The 21,260-nt window shown below is 34.5% G+C and overlaps 2 protein-coding genes across 5 annotated transcripts in view; both read right to left on the bottom strand.

The window, feature by feature from the left end:
* Positions 1-3,155: 3,155 nt before the first annotated feature.
* On the bottom strand, positions 3,156-14,282 carry LOC140748506 (uncharacterized). The gene is made up of 17 exons (XM_073081323.1): positions 14,187-14,282; positions 13,987-14,054; positions 13,486-13,717; positions 12,874-13,011; positions 12,394-12,477; positions 12,069-12,119; positions 11,728-11,812; positions 10,699-10,885; positions 9,428-9,552; positions 7,753-7,824; positions 7,392-7,532; positions 7,212-7,292; positions 7,029-7,132; positions 5,871-6,940; positions 5,191-5,313; positions 4,552-4,609; positions 3,156-4,013 (listed from the first exon to the last, which is right to left on the bottom strand). Exons 2-17 carry the CDS (start codon positions 14,051-14,053, stop codon positions 3,887-3,889), a joined length of 2,745 nt encoding a protein of 914 aa, XP_072937424.1. The 5' UTR covers position 14,054; positions 14,187-14,282; the 3' UTR covers positions 3,156-3,886.
* Positions 14,283-17,522: 3,240 nt separating this feature from the next.
* Positions 17,523-21,260, bottom strand: part of HisT (Histamine transporter) — a 58,428-nt gene continuing 54,690 nt past the window's right edge. For all 4 annotated transcript variants that reach the window (XM_073091443.1, XM_073091456.1, XM_073091448.1 and 1 more), the window contains 4 exons: positions 20,902-21,101; positions 20,305-20,519; positions 20,084-20,189; positions 17,523-19,623 (listed from right to left, as the gene is read on the bottom strand). In XM_073091443.1, coding sequence (XP_072947544.1) covers positions 19,462-19,623; positions 20,084-20,189; positions 20,305-20,519; positions 20,902-21,101 — 683 coding nt within the window. In that variant the 3' untranslated portion in view covers positions 17,523-19,461. The remainder of the gene's footprint in view (positions 19,624-20,083; positions 20,190-20,304; positions 20,520-20,901; positions 21,102-21,260) is intronic.

Genomic DNA, 21,260 nt, shown 5'->3' with positions numbered 1-21,260 from the left:
ATTAAATTTTTAAAATAAGTCTTTTGAAACGATCGATTACTACGTGATGATCTTTTTATAGTGACAGAAATATCTGTTTATTGACACACACCTGGTACTATTTACTAAGTACTTACACATATTGGTCTGATAATTTTATTTAACAAAGACTATAAAGTAATTTAGCAAAGAGAGGTGAAAATCTCGTTCGACTTAAAAAAACGCAGGTGACCTTACTATCTCCGGAACTTCTCTTGCGGATAATTGCATTCCTGTGGGAACATATCCGTGACGAAGCTTCACAGTTGCCTAATTATCACTATGACTAATAAAAGCGTGAACTTGAAATAACTGAAACTAAAATTAGAGTCGCCTGCTACGTGTCTTGTTAAATTGACTCGCGTTCTACAAACGACAGTAGTAGCAAACGGTACTAATGATGTTAAGGAATCTAAACTGCTCGCGGTTTCCTTGATAATAGAACGTTTCAAATGAACTTCAAAGTCTGAAAATAATACATCGTTAGACGAAAAGTTAAGATCACAACTGAATGGAAAACGGAATGATATAACTACGATGTACGAAAGCCTTTGGGCGCAAAGAAAAATAAATTTAGCTATTTTGCAAGATAGAAGAATATGGTCAACTGAGAAAGCCTAAATTTTAATTTATGGCACGCCAAACAACATTTGAACTTCAGATTAGCATAATTGAAATCAATAATATACCGCAAGTAAAATAAATAGATGATAAACAACAACACCCATTACCAAAAAAGTAGTTGCATCCGATGCAAGTGTTTGCATTTATAATTAAATCACACAATCACTTGTTGAAAGATGTGGACGGAAATGTCAGCCAGTGGCTTGCATAGAACAAATTAGGCGAATGATTCAGTGTTCGATTTGGCTGTTTTTAATCTGTATAATGTTGCAATGGCATGAAAGGGTTTTCGTTTGTATACTAATATATTTTTAAAGATAATTTCAAACTAACTTAACCTAACCTTAATATGCTATTTTAAATAAACAAATGCAGACAATTATAAGATTCCTTAGAACATGGTAACTAAGAGTCATACAATTATAGGCTTTGATTAAAGATGTAATGTTTTGTAAATAAACAGATGTGAGTTTTACGAAACACTACTCAGTTTAGTCTCGAGAGGATGAATATTTGAATGGAATTTATAAATAGATCACGTGTAGGTTAGTATCCTCGTTATGGCGCCTATGAAACATATTTATTGGTCCGTCACACTAACAAAATATATTCTAATAAACATCGTTCCGACGAAACATTAACAGACATTGATGGTGACAAATACGATATTGATAATAACCTACGAAAAGACTTTAAAAGCGACTTCGATGAAACGTAAATCGTTACACACATTTACAGATACATTTTTATAATATAGAGACAAATGACGCAAATCAGCGTCCATATAATAACACCGACTGTACCGCATGTGAACTTGGTTGATCTGAAATAGAAAACTACAAAATGCTTTTGAAACGCGAAGCCATCTTAACGGGGTCACTTTAAATAAAATTTGAGTAATGTTTATGACAACTAAAGGCTACACTCAAGTAACAACTGAATATTTTTTTCAGCATTCAAATGTCAGTGCACGAAGGCGAATCATCGAGGTCCGCGTTCCATTGTATTTACTAGTGAGATGTGGCCACTATTGGCTCTATCCCTGAGACTTAAGGTTCACAATTCTATTTCTCTAAGACGAAAGTTTGGCGGACTTGTACATCACAATATTGACGACGCTTTCCCTAACGCCCTTATCACTTGTCGGTAAGGTCCGTAATGGATTGAAAGAAGACAAAAGAAAGTTTGCGAAGTAACAGGCCGGGTAGGCCGGGCTAAATGTGTCCACGTCTTTGGCACGGCACTGGGGCAAGGACGCTTAGCGCCTATGCAGCCGGCAGATTGATTGACCGATTAATCTTAGATAATGAAGCTAGACTTGTCTCCAGGGTCTACGCTATCACCATATGTGGCGATGAAGGTCTGCGCCCAAATACCTCGGAGCATAACATCGCATAACATGAACGGTATGCAAAACAAAAATATTGCAATCAACGTCGTGGCCTTAGCGAATCAGAAGGTGTTGATAATCCTAATAGCTGTCTCTATTTGATCGATTGTAATGGCACAACTGTACAAGAATGCAACAGTAGAAGCATTTTTATCTAAGCTGCCTGTGCAAATGTCAAGATGTGAATCATTGAATTCAGCGGTTACTGTTAAATCGCCACGAGAAATGCCGCTATTTACAAAAGTTACCCAGATAATCTTTAGCATGTTTGTTGTTATAGAGTTCTGCACTTTCATGATCAGTTTAATATTTACAAGCTTCTGTGGAATTTAGAGTTTAGTTTTAATTTACACGTAGTAAATAATAATTGGGTTTTACGATGTATTATTTAGTTTCGGCTCGAGAATTAACATGTTTGTTGTTTTGCGCAGCTGGTGCTGTGTTCACTCGCGGCATGTAAACAAGGGCGCGTGGGGTCGCGTGGGGTGTCGGGGCGGGTCGGGGTGCACACGTGGGAGGGGCTTGCGAAACTGTGATGTATTACGAAACGGTTCCGGTCGGCGTTCGAGGTTCGGTCGCGATTGGGAGCGTGCGCCGCTCGCCGCCACAGCTGTACGACTGGCGCGGAACGAGCGTATTTCGATCGGCGATATATCCGAGCCAATCGCTTGCACTAATGCGTTTCTGGTAATTTACGATAGGAACTTGCAGTTAACCGGGCAATAGCTGACCAGCACTCCTGTGAAGTTTGCGATCGTTTTTCAATTTTATCGTCTTAAACGCCGTTTGAATCTGTGGCAACACTATAATTTAAAGACCCACAATTTACTTTCAAATTTCACAATCCTAATGAAAACAAATTATGTATTATTTACAGTCCTCTCATCTTGTCTTAAAAATAAATTTTTATATCAATAGAGAAATTTAAGGAAATTGAAGAGGCCGGCAAACTTCCTAGAAAACTCTTTGAAGTCCCGGCTTTTACATATCCGTTTAAATTGTGTAACTGTCGTGTTGACTGCGCATTTTAATTTTTATTTAAGTGTGTTTACGATACTTTAAAAAAATAGGTATTTTTTTTATTAGCCTAATAGAAAAATAGATTAAAATAAAAGCCTGCAAATATATTTTGGTAAAGTTTATTGCACCACTTGTATTTAAATGTATAAATTAAACTTTTCACCTTAAAATAACATTGCACCACTTAAATTAATAAATCGTATATCATAATCACAACTAAACACGTGTACTTAGGAACTTTTACCAATCTGTATAATATAAGTATTATTATTTTAGTGAAAACATAATAAAAATAGTCAATAATGTTTATTGTTACATACTCAATTGATTAAAAGTAAAATCTTTTTCATATTCATTATTTTGACGGTTTTAATATGGAAGTTACGAAGATATCGATTTTCACAGTCATATAAATACATGTCAACTGCATTGGGTTGGCTCTTAAACTAAAGAGAACTTTTACTAAAGTACTTTTACGGATTATCACATATGTGAAGAGTGGCCTTTTTCAAAAAGTGGAAATTCTTGGACAACGGCTTAAAATCGTAAAGGGGCCCATAACGAAAAAATGGCAATCGTTGTACAACCATCTATAAAACCATAATTATTGGAAATGTATTAACACTTTATTATCAGCCATTACGATAAAAGAAATCGTGGCGTAAAATATAAAAAATAAACACACTTGGCCAGTATGGTTGACCCCATCCCTCCCAATCTGACAAGAGGTTCGTAGGCAGCAGTTTCTTTAAATAACTTAATAGAAGACTAATGACAATTTCAATAGTCTATCTAATCCAATCAATAGTCTATCTACAATGTGAACGTGTACGGTCACTTAGCTGGCACTCCGTCAAGTGATCTCCGCGGCCGGACCTTCAGCAAGGTGGTGCAGCGAGCCAGCTCCTGCTGCACCGCAGACAGAGCCTCGGCCATCTGCTGGGACGTCGACAGAGGCAGCCTGGAAGGTAATTGGAAGGTATTTAACTTTACTTGCGGTTGATTATTCATTGATGGCACTATTGATCAGATGGACTACACGCTCGTTCCTACTTCAATAAGATGAAAAAGTGAATAGTATGTTAGTGACCATTACCATATATTATCATATAAATAAATATATAAGTAAAGGGAATGAAGGTGGCGATAGTACTCGCTGTGGCTCGACTCCGGCGACGCCATTGCGTCACCTGTTTCTTCCTAATAACAGCAGTGTTAAAAGTTGCTTGCTGTGTTCTGGTTTAAAGGGTGTGGTAAGGAAGACATTCTTAACCGAAGCATTCCAGCTTAATTAGTTACTCTTATATTATAAAAAGAAAGTACTTAAATGAAACTTCTTTAATAGCGCCATGAGACCAAAAAAGTTGTAGTGTAACGATTTTTGTAACGGAAACGGTTATGCTGGGGCACTATGTTACAATAACAGTTATTCATTCTTATCGATTCATGGATATGAAATAATATGTATCAGTTATTTTGTTAAATATGTAATTACTTACGAGTGTGACTTTCCCGTTCTGTTAGGCACTCGAGTTTCTCCAGCGGACAAGATGGTAGCTGAAAAATAAAGAATCTACCTTTAAAAACAGTATTCACAATTATACTTTCCCCATTCTTCCACTATGCTTAATTTCATTTGTCTCACATAAAAAATCTCAACAACCATTTTCATAGTCCTCGCGCCTGAATGACAGCACATACTATAAAGAGGCTGAATACTTCCTTAATACCTAATAGGCTTATCACGCTCAAGATCAGTGCGTTCAAGAAATATTTTTAGGTTTATAATAACAGCAAGCATTTTCGCTTATCCGTTGAATAAAACCAACTGAGATTGTCACATTTTACTTAAAAAGTTAAATTTCCCACAAAAACAAAAATTTTGACCGACATTACAAACTGCTATTTACACAATTGCTTATTTTAATTATAAAAACAATCTTACTTTAACGAGGCCATGGTACGAAATTTCAATGTATGATTAAAATAATATTGTTTTAAGAGATGGTAGTAACCCCCAGATGTTAGAAGTGTGGGTGGATAAATCGTGCGCCATTATGCCATTCAGTTGGAACATTTATGAGCTCAAACCTAAAGTCAAAGTTAGTAGTTTGTAGAAGCGAGCATATTAGACTCACACTCCCGTGTGCAGGGCAGTTCGCCTTCACTGAGCGAGCCGTAGTCTGTGGTGTCGGCGCGGGACTCGCTCGCCGTCGTCGGCCGCGCCTCGCCGGGGGAGCGGTACTTACGATCACTGCTCTCTGGAATGTAAGGTTGTTGCTATTCAATATAAAAAAAAAAAGATTTATTTTATATTTCTCCTGATGATTCCGTGCGCCCATGGATAATCAACCCCAAATAAGGTTATACAAACCTACCTCAGTTTGGCCACAAATGCGTTGCTACCGCTGAGAATTATGTTGGAATGACAGACAAGTATTATGTCCTCTAGCGGACTAGAGGGAGGAGGTAGTGTCGGGGAATGGGCGGTCCGCCCCAAGCCCCCAAACACAGTTGCTAAAAACAGTTCGTCAAAATCAAACAATCTGTGAAATGTGTATAAGTCAGTGACAAAAATGGTTACCGTAATCATACGTATTTTTCGGCAAGAATGTCTATGACAAATTTGTTATTTTATGAAATAAAATCAATTTTTTACACTTTACCATTCCACTTTCGACCTTAGTGCGCCACTGATTATGTCAATTTACTCATAATATTTTAATCACAGTTACAAATAATAATAAAACCTTGGTATAACAAAATATAAGACTGTAACTCTTTTCAATGAAAATAAATAGTGTAATTAAATACATACCATCTTTTTCTAAAGGCAAGTCTGAAAACGATGACATCTCGTACTCAGTACTGTCTGGAGATACAAGAGGTTTATCTTTTTCTTTAAGAGGAATAAGGTACGTCCTAGACTGACTCGGACTAGAAGACCTACGCCTTTCTGGCATTAACTTATCCTTCGATACAGCACTATTCAATAAATTTCGCTTAACATCAGCTATAAGAATATTAGAACTTGCTTCTTTGTGAGTGACTCTATCTTTCAATATTTTATCTTGTTTATTGCCATTACTATTAAAGTTAATATCAGTGCCTGTTTTAACAATATCGTCTCTGTGTATAGAGTAAGTCCCTTTGCTGGAATCACTGCTTTTATTATTTTCACTTTCATTTGCAGTAGTTTTGTTAGTACCATCATTTGAATGTGTTGTTTTATCAACATTTTGTGCATTTATTCTTGACGGGCCTTTCGTAATATCATCTGACTTATGTACTTTATTTATTTTAGAGGCATCTGGTATACGTTCCTCAGATTTTTTAAGTTCTTGTATATTTTTAATAACATTTTTTGAATTATTACTTTCACCTAAACTATCAAGTTTTGAAGTATTTTCTTTTGATTTAATTATTTTATGTGTTCCCTTTATCTCTTCATTACTATCTACATCGGAAACTCGTTTCTCATCAAGTGAACCTGTTTTGGTCAGTTTCCTTTCTACAGAATGATCTCTAGAACTTTCCAAGCTAAGTTTTCTAGTGTCAGTTAACTTCTTTTCCAATGACCTCTTTTCCTTGCTTCGTTTTCTAAATTGTTTAAAGCTTTCCCTTTGTTTACTATTAATATTGTTTTCAATTTGGTTTTTATCCAATTTATTCTCTTGAAGTTCTTTAGGTAGTGTTGTATTTACAGGTATATTTTTTGTTAGACCATTTACCTTGTCTTCTGCTTGGGAATTCATTTTTTGTACTTTTCTCTCATTTTCTTTCTGTCCATCTTTATTTCCAACAATAGTTGTCGTATTTAACTTCTTTTCGGTAACGACTGAATCTGAGCTCTCTGATATAATATGTTCTTCAAATGTAAATGGAATCCTGAAATGAATAAATAAAATAGTGATAAGTTTACCCTTACGATGCCAACTGATAATAACTTAATTTGAGTAGAGAACATAACACTTACGACTGTTTTCCGTTAATTATTATATCATTACTTTGATTTGTTTCTGTATTTGTATTTAGACTTGCCTCCAAAGCTTGTAAATTACTTTCAGAGTCAGCATATCCCTAAAAATAATATTTTTTTTCTTAATATATGCAAAGTTATAAGTCGAAAGGTAAAACAAAAAAATAGTAATCGCCTTACCTTGAAAACTTTTAAATTATTGATTTGGTTCTGAAGATCTGCTATTTTTTCCATTAGAACTTGATTTATGTATGTCGCTGCCTAAAACAGTCCAAATTTGAAATTATATTAATGTAAGATTCGTTTGTAGATTACAAAATGCATAAGCCACCAGTAAACCAATGGCAGTTGCAAGCTTACCTTATGTTCTTCAATTTCGTGGCTTTTATTAATCTCTGTGTATCCAGAATCATCAGAATTCTTGAACACTTCTTCGACTAGATGTGGGATCTTCGTACGGGCTGCTGCCTTCGGTATGTTTCTGGGACTCGGTACGACTAACTACAAATAATAAACGATAGCACTAAATTCATATTAAAGTTCATCATTTCATTTCTACGCAAAATAAAGACGCCGTTATTTTTCAACATTTGAACCTCTCTAGACGTGGAAATGAACAGAGTGGGTAGTAATTATATGAAAATCTTATATTATCGGAGAAAAAATATGAAATACACATGTAATAACACTTAACATCATCATGTAATGTAACTTTGCTTACCCTCGGAGATTCATCCACTGTTGGCGTTTCGATGCGACTGTTATATTGTATGTTTGTTGATTGTTCACGCAACTGTGAAACGTAATAGTCTGTTAAAAAAAAACAAATAGTTAAGTGGAACAAAATGGATTCGTGTACAGTTTTGGCCTATTTTAAAAGTATTTTAAAATTTTTATAATCACATGTAAGGTAACCTATTTTTTTTTGTTTATGAGGGGGAAACCTTCAAAAGGTACTAAAACCCATCATCCTCGGTGCTGCGTTGAGGACTACCGACTAAAAGGGGGCTTCCGGAATCTCCTGGATATCCCGGAAGCCCCCTTTTAGTCGGCTCTAAAGGTAATCTAACTGCATCTATAATATAGAAAAACACATACGAGGGTGCGTTTTTAAGTCCGCGGAATGGCAGGGTTGGAGGGGGGATAGCGGGCTCGTTAAGGGCGGTACGTGTTAAGTGACTCATAAATAGTATAAATATAAAGTTTTATCACAATTGCATCATTAGTTTTAAAACTATCGACAATTAAACAACTCAATCCGGAAGAAAATTGGAAGTATGGAGAAAATCGAGCATCGCGCCGTTATAAAGTTCCTTACCAAGCAAGGAAAGTCTGTGCAAATCATAATGGAAGAGATGTCATCGGTTTACGGGGACTCTTGCCCTGGAAAAACGATGGTTTACAAGTGGAACAACCTTTTTAAGCAAGGCAGGGATTCACTTGAAGACGACCCACGACCAGGACGGTCTGTTGAGGTGACCATTCCGGAAACGATAGCGGAAGTCGAAAAATTAGTACTGGAAGATGCTCGGCTAAAGAAGAAACAGCTTGCAGAAATGGTTGGAGTATCGGATACAACCATTTTTAAAATTCTGCATGACCATCTTGGCATGACTAAGGTCAGCGCGCGGTGTGTGCCGAGAATGCTCACGCCGCCTCAGAAACAACAGCGCGTTGAATGTTCCCGTGCGTTTTTGAACCTCTGTGGAGAAGATAAGGATATTGTACTGAATCGAATTGTTACTGGAGATGAAACTTGGGTTCACCATTATGAACCTGAGTCTAAACAAGACTCCATGCAGTGGCATAAAAAGGGTACAGCACCTCCTAAAAAGTTTAAGGTGTCACAATCGGCCGGCAAACTCATGGCGACAGTCTTTTGGGATGCAGAAGGAATTTTGTTAATAGATTACAAAGATAAAGGTGTCTCTATAACCGGAGAATATTACGCAACAATCTTGGAGCGGTTAAAAGAAGCCATCAAAGAAAAAAGACGAGGAAAATTATCCAGAGGTGTCCTGCTGTTGCACGACAATGCGCCCGTACACAAGAGCCGTATTGCATTGGCTGCCCTGCATAAGGTGGGCTTTGATATTTTAAATCACCCACCCTATAGTCCAGACCTGGCTCCCAGCGATTATTATCTCTTTCCAAAAATGAAAAAAGAGCTTCGTGGAAAGAAATTTTCTACAGACGAAGAAGTAAAGGACGCAATTTCCTCGTATTTTTCCGACAAGGACAAAACATTTTTTTATGAGGGTTTAAATAAGTTAATACAAAGATCTGAAAAATGCATTCGTCTTGCAGGAGAATATGTAGAAAAAGAAAAATAATTTTGACATTTTATTTTCGCTCCTTGTCCCTCATTCCGCGAACTTAAAAACGTACCCTCGTACCTTAATATTATTAAGATGAGCTTCAATAGCGCTAGCAATTCGAGACGACATATCGGCCGCCTTCACGCGCATCTCCAGCTCCGATACCTTGCGCTTCTCGATAGACAATTCCACTGATAGTTCATCTGAAATGCATGTACAATAGGAATTGACATAACTTAGGATGTTGATCTATAGTCTATCTCGCGATTTTTAGAAACTTTTTTTATAATCCATGGACATGCAATATGTAACCATGAATCAACTCCATATATAATGCGGACTGGCCTACATAAAAGTCAGCCGGCATCCAAACCCTTCTACCAAAGCAAGAACTCCCTGGTCAAACTATACTACGAACATCTTACTAAAAAATGAATTAAAAAAAAATAAAGATACCGCTCGAATTGATAACCACCTCCTTTTTGAAGTCGGTTAAAGAAGCGAATTCTTCGTCTGATAATAAGTCGTCATTGCCATCCCTGGATATTTATAATCAACCTTTAAAATTGTTTAATGGTCTGTGGTGAATGGTATCTTTTTTTATTTAATAATATATGAATAGCAGACGAGCATGCAGTCCACCTGATGGTAAGTGGCCTCTGCCGCTCATGAACATCTGTAATCAACCCCAGATAGGATTCGATATTTCTACCTGAGGTCAGCCACAAATGCGCCGCTACTCCTAAGGACTAAGCGCCTCGGAAAAGTACTGTAGCTGTAAGCTGTAGTCGACACCACAAAGGATTCTACCACCTTCAGAGTTTACTTCAACCCCTATCAAATCAAATCAAATTTTTTATTCAAAATAGGTTCTTTACAGAGCACTTTTTGAATGTCAATACAACTACCACCACTTAACAAGTTGTTTCGTTATGGAGAAGAAGCGGCGAAAGAAAATCCATAACACACATCTTTTAAAAAAATGGTTTTTACAATGTTAAACATAACCTAATGGTACATGTGGAGCTGGAACTACTTCAGACCACACCGTTTTGTCAATCAAATAATCGCTTAGTGCCTTAGTGTATAGTACGCTTTTTTACATAGCGTTTGTTTAACGACATGTTTGAACTTTTTTTCTGTGAGATTGAAAATGTGGTCAGGCATTTTATTGTAGTAGCGAATACAGTTACCTATGAAAGATCTAGCACCTTACATAATCTATGTTTAGGAATTGCTAATTTATTTCTATTTCTAGTATTAAAGTTATCGTGGTTACTATTTTTTTCAAACATATCAGTGTGTTTTCTTGTATACATAATAAGTTATAACATCATAGTATCTCTCACCACCATGTATCTCAGCCATTCCCAACCTCCTGGTGAGCTCGGTGGCTTCCTCCTTGAGCTCCTTCAAGCGGTCCTCAGCTTGCGCTCGCCGGCTGCGCACGCGCAAGTTCTCTGCGCGCAGCTCCGACAACTGCTGCTCGTACTCAGATATACGTGTAGCGTGCTCTTCGTTGATTCTCGATAATTCCTGTAATGATATTAAAAAAAAATAAAGGCCTGGCCACACAGAGCGCGTATTCTAGCGCCGCGCTAGGGCGGTAGCGCTAGTAGTAAATCCTGACGCTGCTGAGTTGTATTGTACTGAGTTGCTAGTAAGCGGTCACACAGAGCGCGTACGCGTACGCGCCTTCTCGTACGCGCGCGCGTCATTTTCCCCATACAATGACGCTTGTATGCAAATTTGTAAAAAAAAACAACGCCCGGCGACAAGCACGCCGTACGAAACGTACGCCTACGCGCTCTGTGTGACCGCTCACTAGTAACCCCGTACAACACAACTCGGCGCTATAGCGCTGCATTAGGATTTTGTTGGTTCTAGCGCTGACGCTTAGCGCGGCGCTAAAATACGCGTTCTGTTTGGCCGGGCATTAAGGATTTAAGTTCATTAATATTCTAGAAGTTTCTTTACATGTACTTTTTCGTACGAGGTAATTTAAAACTATCTATCGCAGCAGCGCTGGAAGTAATGAATAAAAATACTCGTAATAATAATAATAAAGCTAATAATCTATATTTATAGCCTCAGAGGATATTCTACATCATGGACATCCAGGCACATACCAAAAATTCTAAATTCATTTTTTAGATATTTTAGACTGATTACAATCATGACCAATGCTTATAAATAATAATAAAAATAATTACAAGATTGTTCCTAATTTATACCTGTAATCACAATATACCTGAGGCGCTACTGAATAGAATGTAGAACAGAGTTTAAGCAGCTAGCTCCATGCTCAGAGGGCCATTAAGTTTAACTTAAACTGCATCTTAGTTTTTACATCTTATAAACTTGATGTGTTACCTTACCTCCTGTAAATTGTCATTTTTTTCTTTTAACTCCTCAAGACGAGTTCGACATTTGTTTTCCACACAAAAATCGTACTGCACGCCTCTGGAAAAAACAGATCTAACATGTAAAAAACACGAATGTCCTATTCATTTTACATTTATAACAAAGGTTAAGATATTTTAAGCAACGGTTTCAAAATAATTCTTTTGGACTTTCAAATATATTCTTTAGAATACAAAATTATTTCTATCATTACTAGTAGGTAAGTATAACCTTCTCCATTCCAATATTGTACTTATATGTAATCAAAATATTAAAATAATAATTAAATAAGAAGTTTAACAATATTCATTCTTACTTTTCATGTGAAATGATATCATTGTCAGCTGTTCTGGATGACACAATATCTCTGAAATCCAAAAAAGATTTTGGTTCAATATAGCTATTAACAGGCCTTAATTCTTTTTTTTACTGTTCTTGTTAAAACCAAGTAACGTAAATCAATCTTAATCTATTTTATTTGTATTAATAAATTTGATTGAAGTCAATAAGATGAACTGAATAGTAATTTAACTTCAAGGGTGTACTGTGTAGCTTTTACCTTGTTTGTTTAAGCATATGATGCTCTCTAATAAGCATTAGAGATTGCCAACCATATTTACCTCAATAAACACATTACTTACTTATCTAGGTACTGATTGGATTCTAATGCAGTTCTCAGGTTAGACTCACTTCTCTTTGTGATCAGTGCACTCATAGAAGCATTTCTGAAAAGCAAATGGTTTTGAATACATAGGTACATTGATTTGTTCTAACAGTACTTGAATACAAAGAACTGTAACAATTTGTATTTAAAATCAACAAATATATTTATAAACTGGTAATCAATACCATACATGATACCATAATGAAAAATTTGCTGCATTTCAATTAGGTTCAAAGATCTTTATTTCTCATAGAAGACATTTGTTTGTCACTTACATGAGAACAATAACTTACCTATAATTAGTACAATACTTAAATTAATAATTTCAATTAAATAATTACTATTTAAGAAACTATCACATAATAGCTTAGATGGAGTCCTCAGAAGTAGCAAATTTGCCTAAAGGGTACCTTCCACTCAACAATACTGATATCAATCTTAAAGTAACAATACTAACTTGTTACTACATCGGTTACAACGGGATGTGGACTGGAAGGGGCTTCGCTTCATGAACTGCTTCGCTGAACACAACCTCATGTTCAGCTGACGCACTCTTTCTGACAGGCATTGGTTGGACCTCTGTAGTTCGGATATACTGGAATATTATAACAATACAATAGCACAATGCTATTCACTATCATTATTATAAGTCCATTAAAGGAAATCAAATTATATTTTGTATACAAACAAAGATTTGATAAAATTACATTAAAAGTAAAGCTTAATTTAGACAAGGTGTTTCAATAAGAACCCAGGGGTCATCAGTACCAGGTCATCAATTTGTTATGATAGAACTGTTTATATTAGCCAAACCAGTTTAGTTTTATTGGGCCATTATAGCAGCAAAGCTATCTATACCATGAAAAACAAAATTTAAGTGCCAATTTATATTTAAAACAATTAAATTCTATTAAGTTAAGATTAAAACTACTTCGCAACAATCCGCTACAAATATGTATCGCTGATGTTAGATAGTTAATTGTATCAGGCGTCACTTTAATCTTAACTTAATAGCATGGATTTCCGCAAAGTAACGCCTGATACAATTAACCAATTAAATTCTCCTTACCTCTCTCTTTGTTCATTTATTAAAACCTTGCCGCCACAACACTGTTTTGATTCCGTCCCCAAGTATGTCTTCTGCACGGTTGTTAGTCTTTGGATTTTAGTCGATAATACCTTGATCTTGTCACACTGAGTATTGATTGTTTTCTTGAGGTCCAAGTTGCTCTCCAATAATGAGAAGTATACATCTTCTAGTTCTTTCTTATTCAGCTTAGAAGGACATACTCGACAAAATTCTGGATGTAAAGATGGAGAAAAGAAATGAAATGATTCGTAATAAGGATTTAGGTAAGTATATTGTGATAATTTTACAATCAAAATATTGTTATAGAGGTAGCACATATTTACTTATAATCAAATTAAGGATTTACGATTTTAATAACAATTGTTTAATCTATAAATATTATTTAGCAATTATTGCCGAATTGCACGGAATTGCATTACAATCTACTACAATCCTAAATACAACTTCATGTTTATTAAATTAAATTAATTATATTCTTACCTTTTTCCATTCTAGCAGAATGACTTTTACATAAATCACGTCCGTATTCTTTGTCATTATCATTCATCCTTAATTATGAAAATTTGTACGAATGAATACAGACTTTGTGAAAGATGCAAATAGTAAGCAAATATTTTTAATTCCCTACATTTTGCTCACACATTGTATATCACAATAGCGTCTAACTATAAATGCATTACCTTACGGATATGACCAGTCTTATTTTGTAAAAATGTTTAGTTTAAGATAGATGTTTGCAAAACCATTATGAAATTATTACGAATATGCCGCCATAGCAACTATCTAACATGTATATTATAATACTCTATGCAACTATCTCTTCTATGATCTGTCATTTCTGCCATGTCAGTGTGACCGTCTCACAAAACAAACTCACGGGAACGTTCTAGATATTTTGCTTGATTGTGATTATGTGTATATACTGTATTTTTTAGGTTTAATCAACCTATAAATATATAACCTCAAAAAACTAACAATTTTGATATGTTATTTTATGTGTATATTAATATTATTTTCGCTATGGTGTATTTTATAATCTATGCTAGACAGGAAACGGACGCAAAGATGTGCATAATATTGAAAAGAAAATTCAAGCGGGAAAAATATAGTCAGAAACGCAATAACAAAGTTGTAATAGTATGAAGTATTTCATTATTTTTATAATTTAAACCTTAAAAAACATTGTGAACATTTATTAATTAATTTATTAAATTTTTATTTGAATATTTTAAAAAGATCGTCCTGGCAATTTACATAACTGGTCATACTCGGAATAAAAAAAGAAAATGTTCTGGCGGGAAAAGGTGAATGGCGGTAATAAATTCTGAATTTATGGACTTTCGGAAATCTAAAATGAGGACACTGAAACCTTCTATTGTAAGGTGCAAAACAGTAAATCATTTAACGTAAGTGATTGATTGAATATTATTAGCTTTTGATAGTACACCTACACATAAGGGAACGTACCCATACTACGTTACCTATTTTTTAATATTTTTCGCCCCTTCTTCTGTGACCACCCGTAGTATATGCTAGACCCCCCCCCTAAATTGTTACGTAGTATTAGAGATGGTTGTACTACGTAAATTTGGGACTAGGTATGGCGCGACAAGCAAAAAAAAAAAACGGGAACTGTGCCGGCGCGACGAGCAAATTTTTGTGAAGCTTTATACAGGCGATCGACATTATTATATACGCCTACAACATTTTAAAGACCACCCTCCCCCCCTTAATTGGGTCACGTAGTATGGGTACGTTCCCTAAGTATAAAAATAGTTCGTAAAATGAAATAATTTTTAGATGGCCATATTTTTTTCACGATGAATTAAACTGCAATTGTTATATAACAAATTTTATTTTATTAAAACAATAAACATTTTAACACAGATGCTCACTTATCCACTAATACTACTATTACAATGCGTTGGCGCTTAGAATGGGTGTAGCTTAAAATAGAAAACAAAATGAAATAAAAAATAACACATTTAAAATATTTTATAACAGCCTTGAATAGCCTCGAATCAATGAAGCTATGATATTTAATACATATAGTAAATTTATTGCAATTAACATAACAAATTACCTACTTAAACACTTATGTATATAGGAATGTATCATGCATATTTCCAATCCGAAGTAAATATTTCAATTTAATGATCATAAAATGGATAGGTACCCAAATATAGAACAAAACAAGTCAAACCATTTCATTTAGGCTCTTAAATCCTGCATTCGTTTTCTTAAGATAAAAATTTTCAAAAACTTTTATTGTCGCGTTTATAGATTTACGATGGTCGTGAACTCTACTGACCTACCTAGCTAGCATTATGAACAAGTAGATCTATTTAGGACTATCCTACGTTACATGAACATTCAAATTCATTCAAATTGTCCGGTTTTCGATTCCAAACCTTTGATATTGAAAAATATTAATAATTATTATGTATATCTTAATTTATTAAGGGATATCACTGTTAACTATGTATTATGTAAGAAATAGAGACTAAACGTATATTGTTGTAAGTATAATATGTAGGTATGTCAGTTCCTATGGAAAATGTAATGTACCTACCTACACACATTTCGTGATTGAAACCTGCAACCTACAACCCTTAACGGGTCGCTCCGAAAAAAACCCTATGTAAGTATTGTATTATTTTGATACTTTTACACATTGTGTAAAAAACAAACGTTTAATATATATTTATACGTACACGGAATATTAAATTTTATCAACTAAAAGTTCAAATACACGGTTCTGAATCAGATCGTAATATCGGATGGGGTAATGCAGAAACCTAAGAGAAGACACAACTAATAGTCGAATGGAATGAACGGTAAATGATTAAAGATTTGAATAACTTTTTTCGTAAATGTTCAAGTAGTTGACGAGATAACAAAAAGTCGGAAATGCAGTGTTTTTGCACCACAACGTAAACATTAGGTCGCTAAAGTTCAATAGAACCATTATACAAAGAAACGCCGTCATGGTTTTTATCTGTAATTAAATGTAACTTGAATATTTGCTGAAACAACATTTTTGTATTACAATTATTACATAAAATATCTCATTACATAAACATATTGCTTTTATATTGCAAACTAACGTTAAAATTGCAGTTTGGATGATATTATGGGATTAAATATTGCATGAAAACTGCTATGATATTGCGTGAATAGTCTACTTGTACGTTGATATCAAGTTTATTTGTATATCAGAAGAAAATAATGCATTCATAGTTCGTCAATTATAAAAAAAATGTAATACTTAACATACAAAGTAAAAAATTATACGTAAATTACGTTACCTCGTTTTAATTACGTTGCACACAATATCTACACATGATAAATAACAAGCGATGTGCGTTACATTGTTCAAGTAGGTATTTTAAAGCTTTTAGGAAGCTTTCCAACTTAAAAATAGCTACATCAACTTCCGTACAAGATACAATAAATGCGATATCCATAAGAAAATATACACATATTATAACTTAATTCTAATCACAGTCACTAACAATTTAATACTGGGGTCAATCATTATTTTCACACTTTAAAAATAACAGTAGCATGAACAATTTACTTGGTAATAAATTAGTTTCTTATGTAGAAAAAATATTTTTTTGGGATCTAGAATCCGTCCGAGACATTCAACTTGACTAAGCAGGAACACTTCTGTATTCCCAAGTGAATATGTAGAATCAAAATGTAATTTTGAAATACTATTTAGGTATAAGTAAATCGTGTATAACTTCAAAGGAGCAGTAGAATTAGTTTACAAAACAATAACAAACGTTTCCATCTATCACAGCCCACTATCGTCACTTATATCCATTTTCACGTTAATAATTTCCTAATTTAGTTATTCGGTTAGATATAAATAAATTAATACTTACCAAAAATATTACATAACAAAATATTAGCAGCTTCAATTTATTTCTTAATGTGTTCGTTCATATTTATAATTTAATAGATTTTGTTACGCAGCAATTAAGCCTACCGCAAAACATATAGTATTATGTCTTTAGTTGCAAAGTAATAGCGTAAAATATCACTGTATATTTTATTTTTAACGATATAATTAACGTATTTAACTAAAATAAGTTGTGTTTATGAAAAATCACCTGAGCATAATAAAGATAATGGATTCCTAATCTATTCACAGCAGCAATAGGTTCCACTACGTACCCATATCAACATTAGATATTCCCACTATATCAACCCTCTCAACAATGATGCACGACAAATAAACATTATCCATTATTTTTTAGACCGCCTCATTTCTCATCTATACTGAAGTTTAGCCAAGAGTTGACTGATATACACCATAAGGTTACCCTACCACCATTAGGCATAATAATCTATCTAGATACATCGTCTAACTATTCGCCCCTTTACTGTAGGTACATGTATTATTAAATAACGTATAAAAAATAAATGTAATAAAAATATGTAACATTTATCTATTATAAAATTGTGATACATGAAGTTATTACATAAAAAAAAAACATTTTATTTTAGGGCAGTTGAAAATAGGTAGGTACAATTTTGATTTGGGACTAAAATTGTTTGTTTGAGCCCCTACAATACAATAATTATAATAAGGAGTGTTAAAATATTAAACAGTTGCCACACATAAAAATGTGTACTTTGACAATATCAGAAACAAAAAAGAATAAATTAAACTGTGTGTACACCTTATTAATATAGTTTTCGAGAACTTCAGCTTTAAATATTTTTACATTGTGAATCAGAGGGCGAATATTTCATATACTTACTACTAACGTTACTAACAACATTCATCTTGTAATAATCATATTTCGAACACGACACGATTTTTAAACTTAATTAGGTATACCATAAATATTTAAAAAACTCTAAGAGTCTACCCACTACTACATGATTTTAAGAGTGTTCATCGTGGTTCGTCGTTAGTGTGCGAGCCGCATTCACATCTGCTACGAATAATAGATTTTTGTAAACTATTTAGACAAATGTAAAAAGTTATAAACATCCACGATGGGTACACTACGATATAGAATAATTTATTACCAAAATATCTTTGCAGATTCTCGTAGATTCGATAAAACACTTTTCGAGTCACATTTTATTATTGTCGCGATTACATTTATCGAACTTTTCATGCCATCCATGCAATATCCTACCTACGTTACAACAAGAAATTCTCAAATACTTATTTATTTCTTCAACTTCACAATATATTATAGCACATGAAGAAAGCTAGATAAGAACATTACAACTATATACGTTGACACATAATTTCTGCCTACCCTCTGCCCAACAGGCGCGATTACATAATAATTATCCAATTGTTAACGATTAAAATGCATGCATATCCTTAACGTTTCTTCTATATATAGCCAATATGAATTTGTCTAAATTCTCAACATTAATCTCGATAATTCCTACGGAAATAGTTACAGAAATTATTTCTACGTTCAACATCAATCTGCACACTGTAGGTAAATATTCCTATACTATAGGTCTAGACTTGAGAGAATTCATAACCATTCGTATTAAACTTTTTGTTTTTTAAACAATTTTGAAAGTTTCGAAACAGATTATATAATAAGGATTAAATTTCAAAGACTTTAATAAATAGTTGTACGTATATTGATTATATTTTTCGTGTGTAACAGTTATGTATCTGTTTCGGTTTTTGCGTGATTTATTTGAATTGACGCAAAGATATTTACTTATTGAAAAAGATGGGTATTTTTATTGTAGGTGCGCATCATGATATTATATTTTTTATCTATCTGACTTCTCTAGATGATTCTACGAGTACTTGTCACGCGCAGACTATTCAAAACTGTTGTGTCATGTCTGCCACCTTAAAACACAACTCTGTGCTACTTCTACAAGATAATAATGCGTTTACTACCAGATCTTGATTTGTAAACTGGGTTATACTCTGAATTCTATCACAGTAAAGATCTAGCCTTTAGCTTGCGCGGCCTGGCGTCGTAGGTCGGAACGTATGGCGGCGGTGATGACGGCGCCGAGCGCGAGGAGGGCGCACAGCGTGAGGTTCGACCAGCGGTCCCCCACCTCGCCCAGCATCCACTCGTACATCAGAGTTAGGACTATGCCGAAAATCTGGAAGTTAATAATGAGGTATATGAGTTTTACACATAAATAAATAAAATAAAATTACTGCTACAAAATAAGATCGTATTATGTTTGTTATAAAAGGTGGTTTGCTTTTATCTGCTTATTCGGATCAATCTTGAAAATGGTTAAATCAATTTCGAAATCAATGACAAAACACATGCAAAGGTTTCTTTTTATGCAAATGAATATTCAGGAAATGAGAATTACGGGTTCCGCGTAAAAAAATAGAAACAGTATGCGCCAATCTGAGAATAGAAGTTCGAAGTGATTAAGTATATTAAATTGCTAACGATCGAAGGTAAGCAAAAGATTAATATTACAAATAATAATTTTAGCCCGGCTAAAATAAGGAAGTAACCTTATCATATTTGCTTGTATCTAAAAAGAGCAACAATAGATACACATTTATAATACTTTTTGAAATATTACAAGCTTTAGGTAATACCTGGACAACAGCATTGAGAATGCCCGACGTTGTTCCTTCTGGTTCCGGATATGTCACTTCGGAAGCAAATTCGAATCCAACGGGTAAGTAGCCAGTCATGAAGAAGCTAGAAGTCAAGAAAAGTGTGGTTGTGTTTAGTTCACACATTTACTTCAAGGTTCAAAATAACTTGTGATTAACAAAACTAAATTTAGAAGTAAAATTATAAGTAAACAACTCACCCAAGGATAATGCTGCTCAAGTAGACGACAGCGATAACGCCGCAGTCGAGCGTGAAAGTGAAGATGACCATGCCGACGACAGAGGCGGTATACACGGCGAGCGTGGTCTCCTTGAAGCGGTGGGTCTTGTCCAGCACCAGGCCGCACACCACCGAGCCCGCCATGCCCGCGACGACGATCACCAGACCGATGCGACCGGCGTCTGCGTTAGCGCCCTGCAACAGTATTGTTACCCAGAATATATCTTCATTTTAATTTAGCTGTTGCGTGACCTAATGTTTATAAACTTATAAACTTGATAAACATAATTAGAAAAATTAAAAATTAAAAAGCTATTGTAGGTATTTAATCTTAAGAATATTTGCACTTGTAATTTTGTAATGGCTTGTATCTAATAATGTATATAGATATGTATTTGTTTGCATGAGTATTCATAAAGATAAAACTAGAGCCTGATGCATATAACGTCATGAGAAATACGTATTAGTGTAAAATACTAAATAGATAGGTATTAAGCCTGTGCATTACGTAAAAATATGCAGACCAGTATAGAATTACATTTAGTTTCGATTAGATGGGACTTTTATTAAGTCTTACCGGATAATATGTCAAGATAACTTGATTGAGGAGCGTGGAGATTGCATAGAAGACCCCAACATTGAGGCCATAGGAGATGAGCAGCAGTATGTAGTTACGGTTGGTCAGAAGCTTCTTGATTGACTGCAGGAAGTTCGAGTCGAGATTATTGCCGAAGTCTGCCGCAGCTGAAGGTGGCGTTGCTGGTGCAGCCTTGAAGACTAGAAATAAACAGACATTTTTTTACTGTTTGTTACGATTTTTTACAGCTAAAGGAATATAAATATTTGTGTAGTTTATTTGTGTGGTGATTTATTCTGAAATACCTCATTCATCACAGTTATTTGTAGAGTAGTTCTTATATTTTTTATTTATGAGTA

This window comes from Epargyreus clarus, unplaced genomic scaffold (assembly GCF_041222505.1).
Source record: "Epargyreus clarus isolate Ecla_fem2 unplaced genomic scaffold, WU_Ecla_fem_2.2 ptg000003l, whole genome shotgun sequence".
NCBI classification, from domain to species: domain Eukaryota; kingdom Metazoa; phylum Arthropoda; class Insecta; order Lepidoptera; family Hesperiidae; genus Epargyreus; species Epargyreus clarus.
This window is presented reverse-complemented; position numbering and strand designations above follow the sequence as displayed.

What these genes read in the sequence shown, in the direction of transcription:
- LOC140748506 (XM_073081323.1), bottom strand. Translation starts at nt 14,053, where the DNA reads ATGAATGATAATGACAAAGAATACGGACGTGATTTATGTAAAAGTCAT. An exon ending in TCCAATCAGTACCTAGATAA is followed by an intron (nt 12,120 to 12,393) that starts GTAAGTAATGTG and finishes TTTGGATTTCAG; the next exon opens with AGATATTGTGTCATCCAGAA. An exon ending in ATAATTAACGGAAAACAGTC is followed by an intron (nt 6,941 to 7,028) that starts GTAAGTGTTATG and finishes TATTCATTTCAG; the next exon opens with GATTCCATTTACATTTGAAG.